The sequence below is a fragment of the Acipenser ruthenus genome, chromosome 11 (genome assembly GCF_902713425.1).
Source record: "Acipenser ruthenus chromosome 11, fAciRut3.2 maternal haplotype, whole genome shotgun sequence".
Lineage (NCBI taxonomy): Eukaryota > Metazoa > Chordata > Actinopteri > Acipenseriformes > Acipenseridae > Acipenser > Acipenser ruthenus.
In genome coordinates this window covers 21,811,031-21,827,096 of record NC_081199.1, presented here as the reverse complement: position 1 = coordinate 21,827,096, position 16,066 = coordinate 21,811,031, and the positions used below count along the sequence as shown (strand labels likewise).

The 16,066-nt window shown below is 38.0% G+C and overlaps 1 protein-coding gene across 2 annotated transcripts in view; it reads right to left on the bottom strand.

The window, feature by feature from the left end:
• LOC117427003 (ribosome biogenesis protein SLX9 homolog) overlaps positions 1–11,073 on the bottom strand; it is a 91,265-nt gene extending 80,192 nt beyond the window's left edge. Inside the window, exons 1-4 of one of the 2 annotated variants that reach the window (XM_059033446.1) lie at positions 10,575–11,073; positions 8,618–8,729; positions 4,437–4,874; positions 1,643–3,547 (exon numbers count right to left, since the gene is read on the bottom strand). In XM_059033446.1, the coding sequence (XP_058889429.1) occupies positions 3,114–3,547; positions 4,437–4,874; positions 8,618–8,729; positions 10,575–10,799 (1,209 nt within the window). In that variant the 5' untranslated portion in view covers positions 10,800–11,073 and the 3' untranslated portion in view covers positions 1,643–3,113. Of the gene's footprint in view, positions 1–1,642; positions 3,548–4,436; positions 4,875–8,617; positions 8,730–10,574 lie in introns of those variants that run through there. The other variant, XM_034045311.3, reaches the window with a different exon arrangement.
• Positions 11,074–16,066: the final 4,993 nt, after the last annotated feature.

The window sequence follows — 16,066 nt, the reverse complement described above, 5'->3', positions numbered from 1 at the left end:
CTTCTCCCCTCTGGGCTCCGGCTCTTCCCCCTCTGGCTCCGACAGCGGCGGCTCTTCCCCTCTGGGCTCCGGCTCTTCCCCCTCTGGCTTGGGAGATTGCGGAGTTACCCATACCTGCTCCCACTTCTGGAGCAGCAGGTCTATCTCTGTGGGCTCCGGATCAGGTAGCCCCCACTCCTGTCTCCACTTCTTTATCTGCTCTTTTTGAGCAGCCGTGTTTCGATTGACCATTTCAATCAACTCTTTTAAATCCATTATTTGGGTCGAAGGGGCGCCCACACACGCTGCCACCAAATGTAATGATTTCACCTCTCTCGGGTTCGTTGCCCCTTTAAAAACAGTGACCCAACACACAGAAATTGATTTTTCTTGCGCGGTTGCGCTATTTTAATAAACACCAAAACAAAAATACAAAAACAAACACCTAGCTCTTTATGAGCACTAACTACACAAACAGGAACTCCCTGACTAACGCGGGACAGCTAAGCTGTTTCCCTGTCTTTTCAAAAACCCCGGTTTACCACAGCACTTACTTTAATTCAATGGCTACTCGGAGACAGCGCACCTCTCTGCCTCCTTCCACTCAGCAGCCCCGAGCAGACTGCCTGCTCTCTTTTTAAACCCCACACCTGGGTCTAATTCCCCAATAATGCCCAGGTGCGGATGATCATTAATAAAACAATTAAACAAAACAATAAGCAATCAATCCAAAACAATTAACAAAAGGTGCATTTCTCTCGCAGGGAGGTTTTAACCCCCTCCCTGCTGTCTCTCACAACCCGCTTCCTTACAATATATATATAGTGACAACACGTCTGGATTACCACTGTTTAGCAGGTTAAATACCACAGTCTTCTAGTAAGAATACTCGGACAACAGAGTAGAATTAAAAAGTTTCACAAAATAAACAAAACAAAACAAAATCTTAACTCCCTCAAGGAGTACTAACTAAACAGAAGATTATTAATGAAATAAGCGGACGGCTAAGCCCTTTACCAGTACCAAAACACATATATACTCTTCAGGTATAAACACAGGACCTTTCATAAGGTTCCCCACACAGGTATCTCTCCAGGCCTTAGCCTTCACAGACACTGACAAGCCTTACAGACCTGCTTAAATGCACCTGCCTTGATTACTAGCAGGCAGAGTTGTAATGACTCGACTCGGAATCAAGTCGGAATTTTTTTCGTGACTCGACTGGACTTGAATTATTGCCATCAAATGACTCGACTCACTGCTCAGAAGACATGACTCGGCTCGAGTCACGCAAAAAAGTCTCCATCTGACTCGAGTCATTGTCTTTATGATAAAATCAATAACAAACTTATTTCATTTTCAACACATGCAGTCATCTTGTCATTTTGCACATGAACAGGTTCCTGTCATGGTTGTTAAGACCATTGCTAAGGAAGTAGAAAACACCTTTCTAGCCTATAGCACCGTTCTGTGAACATAACGTCACAAGCAGCAGGGAACATGGGACTCAAAATGTGTAGGCGGGAAGCAAAGACAGATTTCTGATTACTGATCACAGACAATCCTGAGGAAAATAGTGATCTTTGGGTTTTGTCACAGACACGAAAAAAAATAAAACAACAACAACAACAACAACATGGAGAGTACACTAAAAGTACCTGAGGTAGTTCACTTTTAATAATTATAGTCGACCGGGAGAGAAACAAGCAGGCTGCATCCTGCCAGCACTGTAAAGCGACAATATGAATAAACTGCATTCAAAACATAGCACCAGTAACTGCCACTAATTTATAGCGGTAGGTTTTTAGTTTTTTTTCAACGGCTAACATGAGAATCTGAATGAATTAAACTCAGGCACAAGCTACACCAGTATTTTTCCAAAATGAGTAAGTTGTCGATATTTGATATTTTAAAAATAATAAAAATAATGCCAGGCAAATTAAACAACATGGCAGAAAAAGCTCTGATTAGGAGTTATTTTTCAGGTTTTGTTAGCACACAAATAAAGGTAATGAATGTATGGAAAACGTTTCTAAGAAGTAAAATTTTGCCTAGTGAAAGCTTGAAAAGTAAATATAAGTATTTGGTGTGCACTATTCTCATTATTTAATATATGTATGTATGGGTGTATGTATTTGATCTATTTATTTATGGACACCATATCTCTTAAGGGAGTTGGTGCTTTGTAGCTATTTTTAAATTTCCCTTTAAATCCAATTCTGAATAAAACATTGTTTACAGTACACATTTGTTAAGCTAATGCAAACTAAGAAAAACTACAAACATTTGGAAGTTTACCTGAACTAATATTTGGTAGTCCAAGGTCAGTGCTAATCAGGGTCTGTGAAACTAGAGGTTTATTTTTAAAGTCTTAGTTAAAGACTTAACTAAGGCTTAAAACGTTTTTCTTTTCTTTCTTTCTGGTAACGTCCTATACTTTAACATACGTATACATAAAACTTGAACCAAAATATTTGGTGAATCACACCCATAAAACCTATTTTGCTATAGAAATGTTGGCGACCTGTTGCACTGGTAGTAGTATATTACTTCATTATATGTACAGTACTAAGATATTCATACGTGAAAAATGCATAATGAGAAAGAGAGAGAGAGAGAATGAGAGAATGACAAAAACAGATGGGCTTCACTTACAGGAAAATAATTTCATCTAGGGTTTACGTGACGTCATAAACTACAAGACCGTTAGGTCGAGTACTTCATAAACTATCGCAGAAAACCTGATTTCCCATCCAAATCTTTTTGTCACTGTACCGTAGTGTTTTCTCTTATATAAATAGATTTTAATAGAGCAATGTAAAAGTGCACAGAAGGAATGGTCTATTTGCGTGGCAGTCAAAAGCTAAATTAATTCATTTCAAGGTATTTTCTTATTCCAGTCTGTTGATTGGACACCGTGAAGTACGGAAGAGTCTGACGAGGGTGCAAAAGTTGAGATACCAAGAGGTAAAGAAGGGCCGGACAGAGAGAGGCCTGGAGAACATGAGGTGGAAGAGCATGGAGCAGGGTTGAACTCTGGTGGTGGTGACCACATCTCTGAATTGGGGACCTGTGGAACCATGGAAGTGCAAGCACTGACCTGCAGAAAGGCCTGAACCATCAACCTTAAACTGCTAGCCATAGTCAGCTAAGTGTGTCTCCACCCGGCTCATGATAGCGTTTGTCTCTTGCTGGAGCTGCATGAGGCGTCCCACATTGCTGTGAACATCTTCAATCGACTGTCCCCTGGGCGTTCGAAGCATCCCCCTCCTCAAAGACACAGGTTGGTGTTGGGGCACAGAGCTAGCAGCGTTTGGACACGGGGCAACTGGAGGGGCATCAAATAAACGAGTAAGAGGCCCTATGGGACACTCAAGGGATGGAGGCGTACAAAAGGCACTTGATGAAGGTAGTGGTGATAGTCCCTCTTCCTTCTTTGGCACACTAATCCCTCCAACTAGATCTTGAATCTCTTCCTCCATAGGCTGTACTAGTTGCCCTTCCTCCTCAGACACAGTTATTATTCTGCGAGGCTCCTGTGGTTCATCATCATCATCATTGTCCGAGTCTGTTTGTATTATAAAATAAATGTAACAAAAGAATCATTATAAAAAAAACTAAAATGTATCTAAATTTAACTACTACATCCCTATTATCATTTTGGCTCGAAGCATTGTTTTATTGTTTGTTTATTATTGACTAGTGCCACATACTATAATCAAATACCTCATCTACTGTATGATTTTAGACGACTTGAGTTATCATTGGCACATAATAAAATGTGTTAGTTGTGTGACAGGTTTCACTCTTCGTTTTTTTTCTTCATTCTTCATTTCTGATCAGCTGAGGTAAATCATGTGAATAAACAGATGTTAATCATAGCTTACAAACCACTATCGGCACAATTCTTCAATAAGGACCTAGAGTAGGGTGTCAGGACTAATTATCTTACAGTGACTTGAGTGATACTGTCACCTGAGTCTCTATTAAACATGACATCTCTTGGTCACTGTTAGAGAAATTTGCCAACAAGATGTGTTGCAACATATTATTGACATCCAGCTTGCATGTGCTCAGCATTGTTTATCACACTCAGTCATGCAAAGATTAATGCAACTGATCAGAGAAGAAATATTAATTGAAAATGATCACTAAGTGGTAAAGCCCCTGTGTGTGGGGGGGAAGGGGTGGGGGGGAGGGAGGGTTGTTCAGTAAATGAGGCCCATAATCTACACAGCTTCCCATGATGGCACAGAGCTGGTTTATCCCGCTCTAGGTGATATAAAAACATAGCTAAACAAGAATGCATTTTACAACTGGACAGAACATTTTTACAATGTATTTTCTCTTCCAGACAAAAGGCACTAACTATGATTTCTAGATTGATGTGCTTCAGTTCTGTAAACAAACTTGAAAAAAAAATGCTGTATGTATTATGGGGTCAACAGTATACATACCTTGTTTTGTTACACTATTAACTCCATGTACAGTGTAATAGGCTATGGGGAATCCTCTGAAGACACGCAGGTTAAAGGTTGCGAGAATCCTCTGGTTCCTGGGAGTCAGTGGCTCTGGCGATGAAGATTGGTCGGGAGTCGAGGAGTCGTGGTGAAGGATGTTTGCCTTCTTCCTGACATTGGCACGGATATCAAACCATCGTTTCTGCACCTCCAGTCTATCCCTTGGCCAAACCCCCAATCTATTGATCTTAGCAGTGATATCCTGCCAAATGGCTTTCCTGGCAGAGCACGGTTTACTGGTATTTCCAAATAAATGCCTTCGATTTCTTAAGACCTCAGTAACAAGAATGTCATTTTCGCTTGCTCTAAATTTTGGTTTCCTCCACCTCTCTGGAGCAGGGCTGGCTGAAGAAGCACCAGTAGCATCTTGATCTCCTAAAGACATGTTTAAAGATTTTGCATCATTCCAAAAAAACGCAGCAATATTCATATACTTAATTAGGGAACTTTTGTGTTTAGTTAAATTATTTAACACATTTAAACTTGAAAAGCCCTCTGTTGGAATTGTTTTACTAAATTACATTAACGTGGATGAGACTCCATGGGTACAACATGAATGTGTATATGAGAACATATTGAATAAATAACCTTACACTTTTCATATCCCACTGTATAAACACAACAGCAGACCCTATATCTGAAAAGCATGTCTTTGACCACCACTCCGGATAAGCTGCGTAAAGGGTGTTTTACACATAGAAAAAATATAAATGACGTATTTACATTTAATGCGTAAAGAATATGCAAAGCAATTTTGCTGCACAGCCTGAGTATGCATGTTATCAAGCTTCTTGTACTTCGCTGGTTCACGGCGTCTCAATGGTCTATTGTGAATATACTGCATGTGGTAGCTAGAGAAATGACAGGACAGCTTGTAGCCTTTTGTTTTATAAACCGTACGTTTGAATTCACTCCCTTGCAATGCGTGTTTGTAACTGGTGAATTAGAGACTGAATTCTGGATTTCTCTGCACCGTCTTGGTGCCCCTCAACCTATGCTACCAATTGACCTATCTGTCAATCAAATCGTGGAAGGTAAATCTATGTAATAAATACAATATTCTGTGTTTGAGTCAGTTTGATGCTTTATATTGCTATAGAAAGGCGATCAATAAGAAATACAATATTGTCATTTCTTTATAAATAAATAGTATGTGCATGCAGGCCTTTTGTTATGTATATTCCATCTGCAGCATTGGAATGATGTATATTGCTTAGTGTTTATTTGCATCACAGCCATAGTAGTCAATAAAGCAAATAAGAATCGTTGTTGTTTTGGTTTTTATTGCAAGACCAAGTTTTTGTACAGTAGTTCAAAGTAAAATCAATAAAAAATATAAGGTTCTAGTTAATGCATAGCTTTCACTCACCCAAAATACATTTTACACCCAAAACCTTATAGGGAGCGCTGTGTTTGACAATGGTTAATCATTTAGACAAAATCTAAATGTTAACAACTTTTACTTTTAACAGTAAATGACATCATATTGCCCAAACTTACAGTCCAGCTGATTTATTCACACAAGATCTACTGACTGTGTAAATAAATGTATGCATTTTCTCCAAAAAGAAAAAAATATATATTTTGATACATCTTTGAATTGAGCTCATGTTTATCATCACTATACATTTGGATCTACTGATGTTTTTTCTGTTTAGGACAATGCTAGAACAATGCACAGAACTAGAACGAATACACAGAGCAGGACTGCAAAGGTAGTAATAAGTGCCAATAAAGATTTCCTTTTACTGTAAAGTTCCAGAATTTCAGCTTACAGTCAATAGTTAAATTCACAATGAAACTACAGAAATATGGATCAGGCCTGACACCTAGTGAAAGGAAAAGGATTAACACAAAAGCTGAGAAGTGCTCTTATTCCAGTCAGATAAGGTACTTGCCCTTTGCATGCATACATACAGTACACGTTGCTGTCCTGGCATAGAAAGCACAAGCCTGAAAGCTAATAAATCCAGAATTGTTAAGCAAGCAAAGAAATGTCAACAACTTCAACTCAACACTCATTGCCTACTTGAGTTTGTTGTTAGATTGACCTCGTCTCCAGTGAGGATATTATATTTAGCCATGATTTGTTTGTGCTCCCCTCTCGTAATGGAATTTTCAAACCCACCACTCTCAATTCCGATTAAACTCGACAACAACAAAAAAAATCCCAGTTTCCACAGCAGCAGCTCAAGTTCAAGGAAAGGTCGCGTTTACGTGATGGATCAGCCTTTGCTAGTTTTGCAAAATATTTTTCGATGCCAATTTATGGCCTCAGTATGGCAATAAAAATGCCAGCACCTCGGATGAGAGGTTAACTGCCATTGCTTGTTACTCAATTGTAAAGGTGAGGCAAGGGCAGTTTTTCTTGTCTTGAAATCAACATATTAATAAATAGGTGTGTTTTGACTTATTTCATACCTGTCGACAAATACTTGTGAAAGCACTTACTCTGAAAATACGAGTGTCAGCAAACCTCTAGTATTAATAGCAGTATTTCAATTGTTGCATCTTCAATTAAAGAAATGTCCATGGTTAAGTTCTACTGAATATCATGCAAGTCTATCAAGGATATACAAATACATTATGTATGTACAATACATTATTACGATATAGGATGTTTGTGCAAAAACTGAATCCTGTTTATCTATGCTACAGGTCACGAAATTGTAAATCCACCAATAAATGAATGAGTTAATAGAGTGCACTATATGTTTCATTATTATTGTTATTATTATTCTTATTTAGTGTTATTAAACACTATTTGTTTTCCTCATAAACTTGTTATTTTTAATAACGTCAGTACCTTTTTACACCCTGAAAGCAAATTTCTAGGGTCAGCCCTTATGCGCTGATCGTGTCTGTCATTCAGTCACATTCTACATGCCTTGATTTTGCACCAATCATCAGCAAGCTTTTACCATACACTTCTAGTTACCTACTGACATTTCGAATTGCATTTGGGTATAATGAGACAAATCTTTAACTCTCACATACAGAAATTCCAAGAATCTGTGCCGGAAGTAGGTTATAATATTTGAAGAAATTCTAAGCATTCTGTGGTGATTGCCTTAGAAAGAGTGTCTTAAAGAGCTCTACAATGCATTACTACGCAATCCTCAATGTTCTTTCGGGATGGGCATCATAATAAGTTAATATCAATGCATTGTCTCATCTAGATCACTGATGTACAGTTGAAAAGCATTTTTTCTTACACTCATTCACCTTTGTGTGTCAGTTTGCATTCCCTTTTCAGCAGAAAACACTTGAGAGACTTCACACAAGGTGCCACCGCAGGCATCTTGAAGTGGGTACTGCCTCCTCAAAGCTGTGTCCACTGGCACAGCATGCCTTTGAAGGCAGTTGCAGTTGAAGAACTAAAGTCATTTATATCTGCTATAGGAACATAGGACATTTTACAATGAGAGGTCATTCGTCCCATCTGTGCTCTTCCTGTTTCTAGTAGCTAGCGGATTGATCTCAAAACTTTGTCAAGTTAGGTCTTAAATGATCCAAGTGATTCAGTATCGACAACATTAATAGATAACCCATTCCATACCCTCACCACTCTTGGTGTGAAGAAGTGTCTCTTCCCTCTATTCCAAGTCTACCCAAGATTTTAAAGACTTCAAATCATATCCTCCTTATCTACTACTCTGTACTCTTGATCTCTGCTGTTGAGCCAGTTGATACATTTCAATTTTAGCTGTCATTTTATTTAACATTTTGGAATAAGTGGTTACCTATCAAGAGAAAAATTATTATCATGCCAATCGACCCGATGAGAAATACACACATATAAATGCCCAAGACAGAAAAACTTGAGGACCACGATTCCAGTCAATATTATATTATGGGTGTAACAAGTGGTCCTTACCATGAATACATTGTTTCCTGAATCATAACTGAAAAACTACCTCTGGCCCACCAAGTTCTTGAATGATGAAAGTGTAATTGATTGCTGGTATAAAAATATGCACTCCGTCACTGAAGTTTTGAATTTCAACAAAATAGCCAATCATTAATAATCATCTGATCTTATTGAACATCATACAATGTAGCCCATCATGACCATTAACTAAAAACATTATCTACATCAAAGAAACATAAACATGTACCTTTCTGAATGGGCACAGGGCTCCGAGTGGCATCTAAATCCAATGACTGCACAAGAGCTTCAGGACTGATCTTGGTTTCAGCAAAGATGGAAGACGATCGAACATTCCAGCGCTAAGGAAAAACAAAATCCTGTCTCAATCCAAAATGTGTGACCCTGTAAAGTAATTCCCTACCAAACAGCCAGGGCAGTACACGTGACAGCCAGAGCTATGAATGGCTTGCTGAACCTCTGTCAATGACTGATGTGTGGCAAAGATCATTTTGAAATGAAAAAAAGAAAAACATTTGTACGAGGCAGCATTCCAGTGGGAAGCTTGGTTTGGCAACTATATTAACATGAAGTGTAAATTCCCTTTTCAGGTTCAGTTGTTTATTGCCCTGCTGCTCCAAAGTAATGTTGCTATCAAATACATCATACTGTGTTTCAGCAAGACGTTCACTTTTAAACCAGTGTGCATTGTCTGACACTGTATAGTTAAGATGTGCAATATTCCATCGATTCTGCCCTAAATTAAGTTAAATAGAATCATATGTGTTTCATGTTTCATTCAATAAAGCACAGAGCTTACCAGGAGTGTCACGGCATCAAACATACAGTAGCATTACTTTATGTTCTCTATCCAACTTCCTTATGCTTGCTTTTATGACCAGTTAAAATTAAAAATAAAAATGTGCTCATCTTTTTTGTAGCTTAGTACAGATGTTGCATAAATGTACACTTCTGGGCTATACAATTATAATCCCATTTAAAATGGATTTTCATGACAAATAATCTATTTGTGTAAAATTCTAATTAATGTGTTGAGACTGTATAAATGCAAACAACTTCCTGGAACAGATTTCCTTCTTTTATTTTTATTTTTATGGCAGCAATCTTCAGTATGAACTTATTTTAAAAAGAGTCATCATGTTTTCAATACATTATTAGTAAAAAGCTGAAACATGTTTTAAGTAATCTTTACTATCCACTGAAGAAAAACTGGAGTCCCGTTTTAAACTGTTTTTATTTTGGTTTGCTGCCAATGGGAAACACACTTTCCTGGTTTCAAGTCCTGCCCACTCCATTCTCTGGTACTGGTAGCCAGACCTGGGCTCAGTTCCGATTGTAATGGTGTACTTTGTAATTAATTGCAATTACAATGTAATTGTAGTTGAACCCTGGCACACCTGTGTAATTGTATTTGTAACAAAGTTTAATTGTCATAACTAATCAATTACAGTTCAATCATTCACATTTCCATTGAGCAAACATTCTTCTAGTATTTTCAACCCCATTTGTTTGAAGAAACGTTATATGGTATGTTTCTGTATGTGTACATGCTTGGTAGAATAAAGAGTAAACATGTTAATGTGTGTGTAGTTATGTGTTACTTTTTAGTGTAACTGTCATTCTAATTGACCCCAGGTCTGCTTGTAGATGAAACCCTGATGGCAAGCTGGGTTAAGCAATATCAAACCACAGAACTTTCTGCTTTTATAATTATTAAACTGTGTGCATGAAATACAGTACGTCTCGCAATGCTTAAATAAATAAGGCATTAACGATACATTGTGGGAGTTTACTGTTGGGTCACGTGCTGCTGTCTGTTTGTGTTATTAAAGTTAGGATGTGTTACACGGTACTAGGATCCTGTTGTGCTATTAAGTTGGGATGTGTCGCACTACGCGGATGTCGTTGTGTTAAAGTTAGGATGTGTTACACTGTACGCGGATCTTGTTGTGTTATTAAAGTTAGGATGTGCTGCACTGTACGCGGATGTTGTTGTGTTATTAAAGTTAGGATGTGTTAGTGTACGCGGATGTTGTTATTAAAGTTAGGATGTGTTAGTGTACGCGGATGTTGTTCTGCTATTATGTTGTGTTGCTGTTTGCATTGCAACTGTCCCGAAGTTCTGTTTACCGTAACGTTTCTACCGAAACGTGCCTGCAGTGCTAGATATAAAAAAAAAACCTTACCTTAACCGGGTCTTCCCCACTCAACTTCTCAATTGTCTCCTCAGTATCAACATGCTTCAAAGTGTATGTATTTACGAGTGGCGGTTTTAAAATAAGCAATCCTCCAGGCTGAGGGAGCTTTACCGACTCACGGCTGGAATTACATGATCTTTCTCCGGTCTCCTGCGTCAGCTTCACTGCCTCATGATGAAGCTTCTGGCGGACTCGCTTAATCTTGCCCACCATTCTTAGCTTTCAATTTTGATTAAAGTATTCTAATAACCCCCCCACTTCGCTTTAGAAAAGCATATATAATTCACTGTTTAAAGGGATGTTTTGGTTACATGCATAGTAAACCCACGTGGTCACCACACAACAGCATCCCCCTGAAAGACGACCTGGTAGAAACAAAAGCACACCCAATGTGTTCCGCGGTCAATCGTATGGCAGTTCTGTAAAAATTAAAACTTTTTTTAAAGGATAGAACATTTTAAATAAATACACAAATGACAGGTAATTAGTACAAGCTATTACATTTCAAATGTGCCGTTGATGATCACTATAGAACTTGTAGAACCAGACTAATTAAGTGATAAAGTGCATATGCTTCAGTCATAGTCACTCAAACGTGTCATGGTCAAGGATGAATGATGGCGTGATTAAAAAGAAACCAAAACATTTTGTCAATGTCCATCATTTATATAGCTTATAGTGATACGTTTCTTTTGATGTTCGGTATATGTAAATTACAACTTTTTATTGTAACTATATATAGTGTCTATAGAAAGTCTACACCCCCTTGAACTTTTTTCACCTTTTGTTGTGTCAGTGCCTCAGAGTTTCATGCACTTAAATGAGGATTTTTTTCCACTTATCTACACACCATACTCCACACTGTTAAGGGGGAAAAAGTTTTTATTGAGAAAAAAATGATATATTAAAAATACAAAACAGAAAGATCATACTTGGATAAATCTCCACCCCCCTGAGTTAATACTTGGTGGAAGCACCTTTGGCAGCAATTACAGCTCTGAGTCTGTTGGGATAGGTCTCTACCAACTTTGCACACCTAGATTTGGCAATATTTGACCATTCTTCTTTACAAAACTGTTCAAGCTCTGTCAGGTTCCTTGGGGAGCATTGATGGACAGCAATCTTCAAGTCACGCCACAGATTTCCGATTGGATTTAGGTCGGGGCTCTGACTGGGCCACTCAAGGACATTTACCTTTTTGTTCCTTAGCCACTCCAGTGTAGCTTTGGCTGTGTGCTTTGGGTCGTTGTCATGCTGAAAGGTGAACTTCTGTCCCAGTATCAGCTGTCTTTCAGAGGGCAGCAGGTTTTCCTCAAGGACTTCTCTATACTTTGTTCCATTCATTTTCCCTTCTATCTTAACAAGTGCCCCAGTCCCTGCCAATGAGAAACATCCCCATAACATGATGCTGCCACCACCATGCTTCACGGTAGGGATGGTGTTCTTTGGGTGATGCGCTGTATTGGGTTTGCGCCAAACATAATGCTTTGCATTTAGGCCAAAAGGTTCCATTTTAGTTTTGTCAGACCACAAAACTTTTTGCCACATGGCTACAGAATCTCCTGAGTGTTTTTTTTTTTTGCATACTTCAAACTTGATTCAAGGTGGGCTTTCTTGAGTAATGGCTTCATTCTTGCCACCCTACCATCCAGGTCAGATTTGTGGAGTGCTTGGGATATTGTTGTCACATGCACACTTTGACCAGTCTTGGCCATAAAAGCCTGTAGCTCTTGCAAAGTTGCCATTGGCCTCTTGGTAGCCACTCTGATCAGTCTCCTTCTTGCTCTGTCATCCAGTGTGGAGGGACGACCTGATCTAGGCAGGGTCTTGGTGGTGCCATACACCTTTCACTTCTTAATAATCGTCTTGACCGTGATCCAAGGGATATTCAAGGCCTTTGATATTTTTTTATACCCATCCCCTGCTCTGTGCCTTTCAACAACTTTGTCCCAGAGTTCTTTTGAAAGCGCCTTGGTGCTCATGGTTGAGTCTTTGCTTTGAAATGCACTACCCAGCAGGAACTGCTGAATTTATCCTGAAATCATGTGAATCACTACAATTTAGCACAGGTGAAGGCCACTTAACTTGGTGTGTGATTTTGCAGGTGATTGGTTACACCTGAACTAATTTAGGATTGCTATTACAAGGGGGGTGGACACTTATCCAACCAAGCTATTTCAGTTTTTATTTTTAATTAATTTTCTACAAATTTCTAGAATATTTTTTCACTTGGAAGTTGTGGGGTAGGATGTGTAGATAAATGAAAAAAAAAAACAAAAAAAAACAATTTTAATGCATTTTAATTCCAGGCTATAAGGCAACAAAAGGTGAACATTTTGAAAGGGGGTGTAGACTTTCTATAGGCACTGGAGAAATATATATATATATATATATATATATATATATATATATATATATATATATAGTAAATCGACTGCCACTCAAGGTCAATCGTTGCCCCTTTAAATTACTGACCCAGACACAAAAAAGTTATTTTATTTTATTTTTTTTTATGCGCTGATGCGCTATTTTAATAAACAAACAAAATAAAACACAAAATAAACATCTAGATCCTTTTTGGAGCACTGACTAAACAAGCAGGTCCTTGACTCACTCGCAGGACGGCTAAGCCGTTTACCTGCCAAACAAAATAAACAAACAAAACACACACAGGTTTACACTCATGCACAAAAAGGTGTCACACTACTTTATTCTCCTCTTCTTCTTCCTCCTCTTCCTCTTCCTCCTCCTCCTCCTCCTCTTCTTCTTCTTCTTCTTCTTCTTCTTCTTCTTCTTCTTCTTCTTCTTCTTCTTCTTCTTTTTTTCCCCCTCTGCATGCACTTGCAAGTGGGCTCTTCACACAGCAGCCCTGTGCAGAATGACTGCACTCCTTAAATACCCTGCACCTGGTTCTAATTTACAATAACTACCATGTGCAGGGGATAATTAACAATGAAACAATTAAACTAAATGTGCATACGCACATGTCTTTTGCAGGGAGGATTTTAACCCCCCTCCCTGCTGTGTTACAATATATAGAATAATAGATGGGCTTCAGTGAGATACAGGAAAATAATTTCATGTAGGATTTCTGTGACGTCATAAATTACGAGACTAATATTAAAGAAGATGAGGTTCAGCACTACAGTTCGGTTTTTTTAAACATAGTGTTTCAGTGCTGTACAGACGTTCTATGTCGTTATCTGTTTCTACAGTTTCTGAGATACAAATGTACCAGCTTTACATTTTTTTTTTTTTTTTTTAACATATTCTCATTCTGTTGATCATTAATGAACATTTCTTTACTGTGGGTGTTGTCGAGTGATTGAAAATGAGACATTTTGTGTTTAAATTGAAAGTGGTGGTCTCGAGGACTCTAATGGGTCAAAGTTCAAGTATATTTTCCTCTAGAGGAATTATCACTTTTTGACGTCACTACTGTGGTATTATTACTTTTATTTATTTGTTTTTAAATGGCTCAGGTTGCAAATATAGCCTTCATCTATGTATTATATAAAATGTGTGTGTGTAGCCTATTTATTTATTTATACATACACACACATTTCCAAAACAGTTGGCAGAGCAGGGTACATTGCTCTAGTTTATTAAATAAAATGTATAGTGTTCCTGTTCTTATTGCGGCCTACTGATTTTACTACAAACAATAAAGGTAAAGCAGACCTCCAATGATGCCCTCACCAGTTCCAGTTCACTGTGTGTTTGGGGTGTATTTGGTCTAATTCATACATACATACACAACATTTAAAGTAATCATTTAAAATATGTTCAAATATTTTAAACTAAATGTCACTTTCAGAAAAGATATGAAAGTACATAAGCTTTTTCCTGTGAAAGTCTTTATCCATCAGTTATCACATTTAATAATATACTGAGAAGTAAACCACATGTACTTAACACACACCTGAATGATTAAAGTGTGACAATGCCACATATTGTTATCCAGATTGATCCATTCAACCCACCATTGTGTATCTTTGAAATGGTCTATAAAAGATATGGTACTGGTAGCCACTACCCTGGTGAGCAATCATTATGGAAAAGGTGGAAATTAAACTTACTGATGGAGTGGCAACTATCACATTGTTGGTTGCACCTGCAGAGAAGGAAATAATTCAGTCAAATAAGAAATATGGATAATGATAATAAACTAAACCCCATTTATAAATGCATTATTGAAAATGACATTATATTTGATCAGTGATTTAGTGTTTTCTTTTATGGGTTGGCCCTTGTTTGAGTTGTCACTGTAACTACTACACCAAAATGTTCTTGAAGACATCTCAAAGCTGATATAAGGCAATATGATTAAGTGTTTTACAGAGAGCATTCATCAGTCATCTTCATACCCCTGTAATAAAATAACTAACTACAACAACTTTTTTTCTGTGCATTTGCATTGGTATTTGTTTAGACACCTTTTACCAGGCTTTGTAATATGAACTCCCCTAAATACAATATTCCAACTTAATGTAATGCCAGTTACAAATCATGGATTCCTCAGTCAAACATGAAAATACAATTATTGAAGGATCATGGTTCTATGACTCCTCTTGTCCACAAAGGCACAGATCTTTGCTCATCCTATTTCATGCAGATCTTGAATATGCCAGTAGGCTTTTCAATTATGTACTGAAGAGCCAGAGCACAGTGCAACCAAAAGGTGAATTATGTGTGTGCATATTTTTAAACCTTATTTTAGAGAGGGTCCAGTTTTTTTAATCCCCTTTCATAACGTAAATGCCTGGAAATGTACTGAAAATATGTTGCTGAAATAATAGTGGATGGTGCATCTCCAACAGACTTCTGTGCTGTGTATGGTAATAAAACCTCCTATCATGCTTCAATCCTTACAACTACTATGAGGACATGCATCAATAAAATGGAAAATCAAGGTAAACACATGTGCACATATATAGGCTAGTGTCAAAACTGTATTGGGATTTCTGTGAAATCAAGAAGACTTAGCCTTTGCTGATTTGTATTATGTGGTTTCTTTGCTTGTCTACCTGACATCTCTTTAGTTCTGTTATGACATACCATTCTGTTATGACATAAGATCGTTATAACAAATTACTTCTGAGTTATTTAGGATGAACAAAGGTACACAAAAAATATATATAGTATTGAACAACTTATGATTCACAAATGTTCAGTACAATATCCATCAATATCCATCCTGCACTTACCTGTAACCCAGGACAGCTCTAGGAGAGAGAGCTGCCCTGTTCTCACCTGCGGACTAACTCACGACAGTTGAAGGCCCTGGAGTGCTCTTCGATTTCCACAGCTTGAAGTAGCTTAGAGAGGGTTGAAGAAGTGAGTTAGTCAGTGGCCCGTTCAGGGCGAGAACTTTTCCAGAAATTGATTTATTGTTGTAAATATTGTAAATAAAACTTACTTGCCTGCAATTGTGCTGTGCCAGTTAGTGGGACGGGAAAACGGTGATACAAACGCACTGA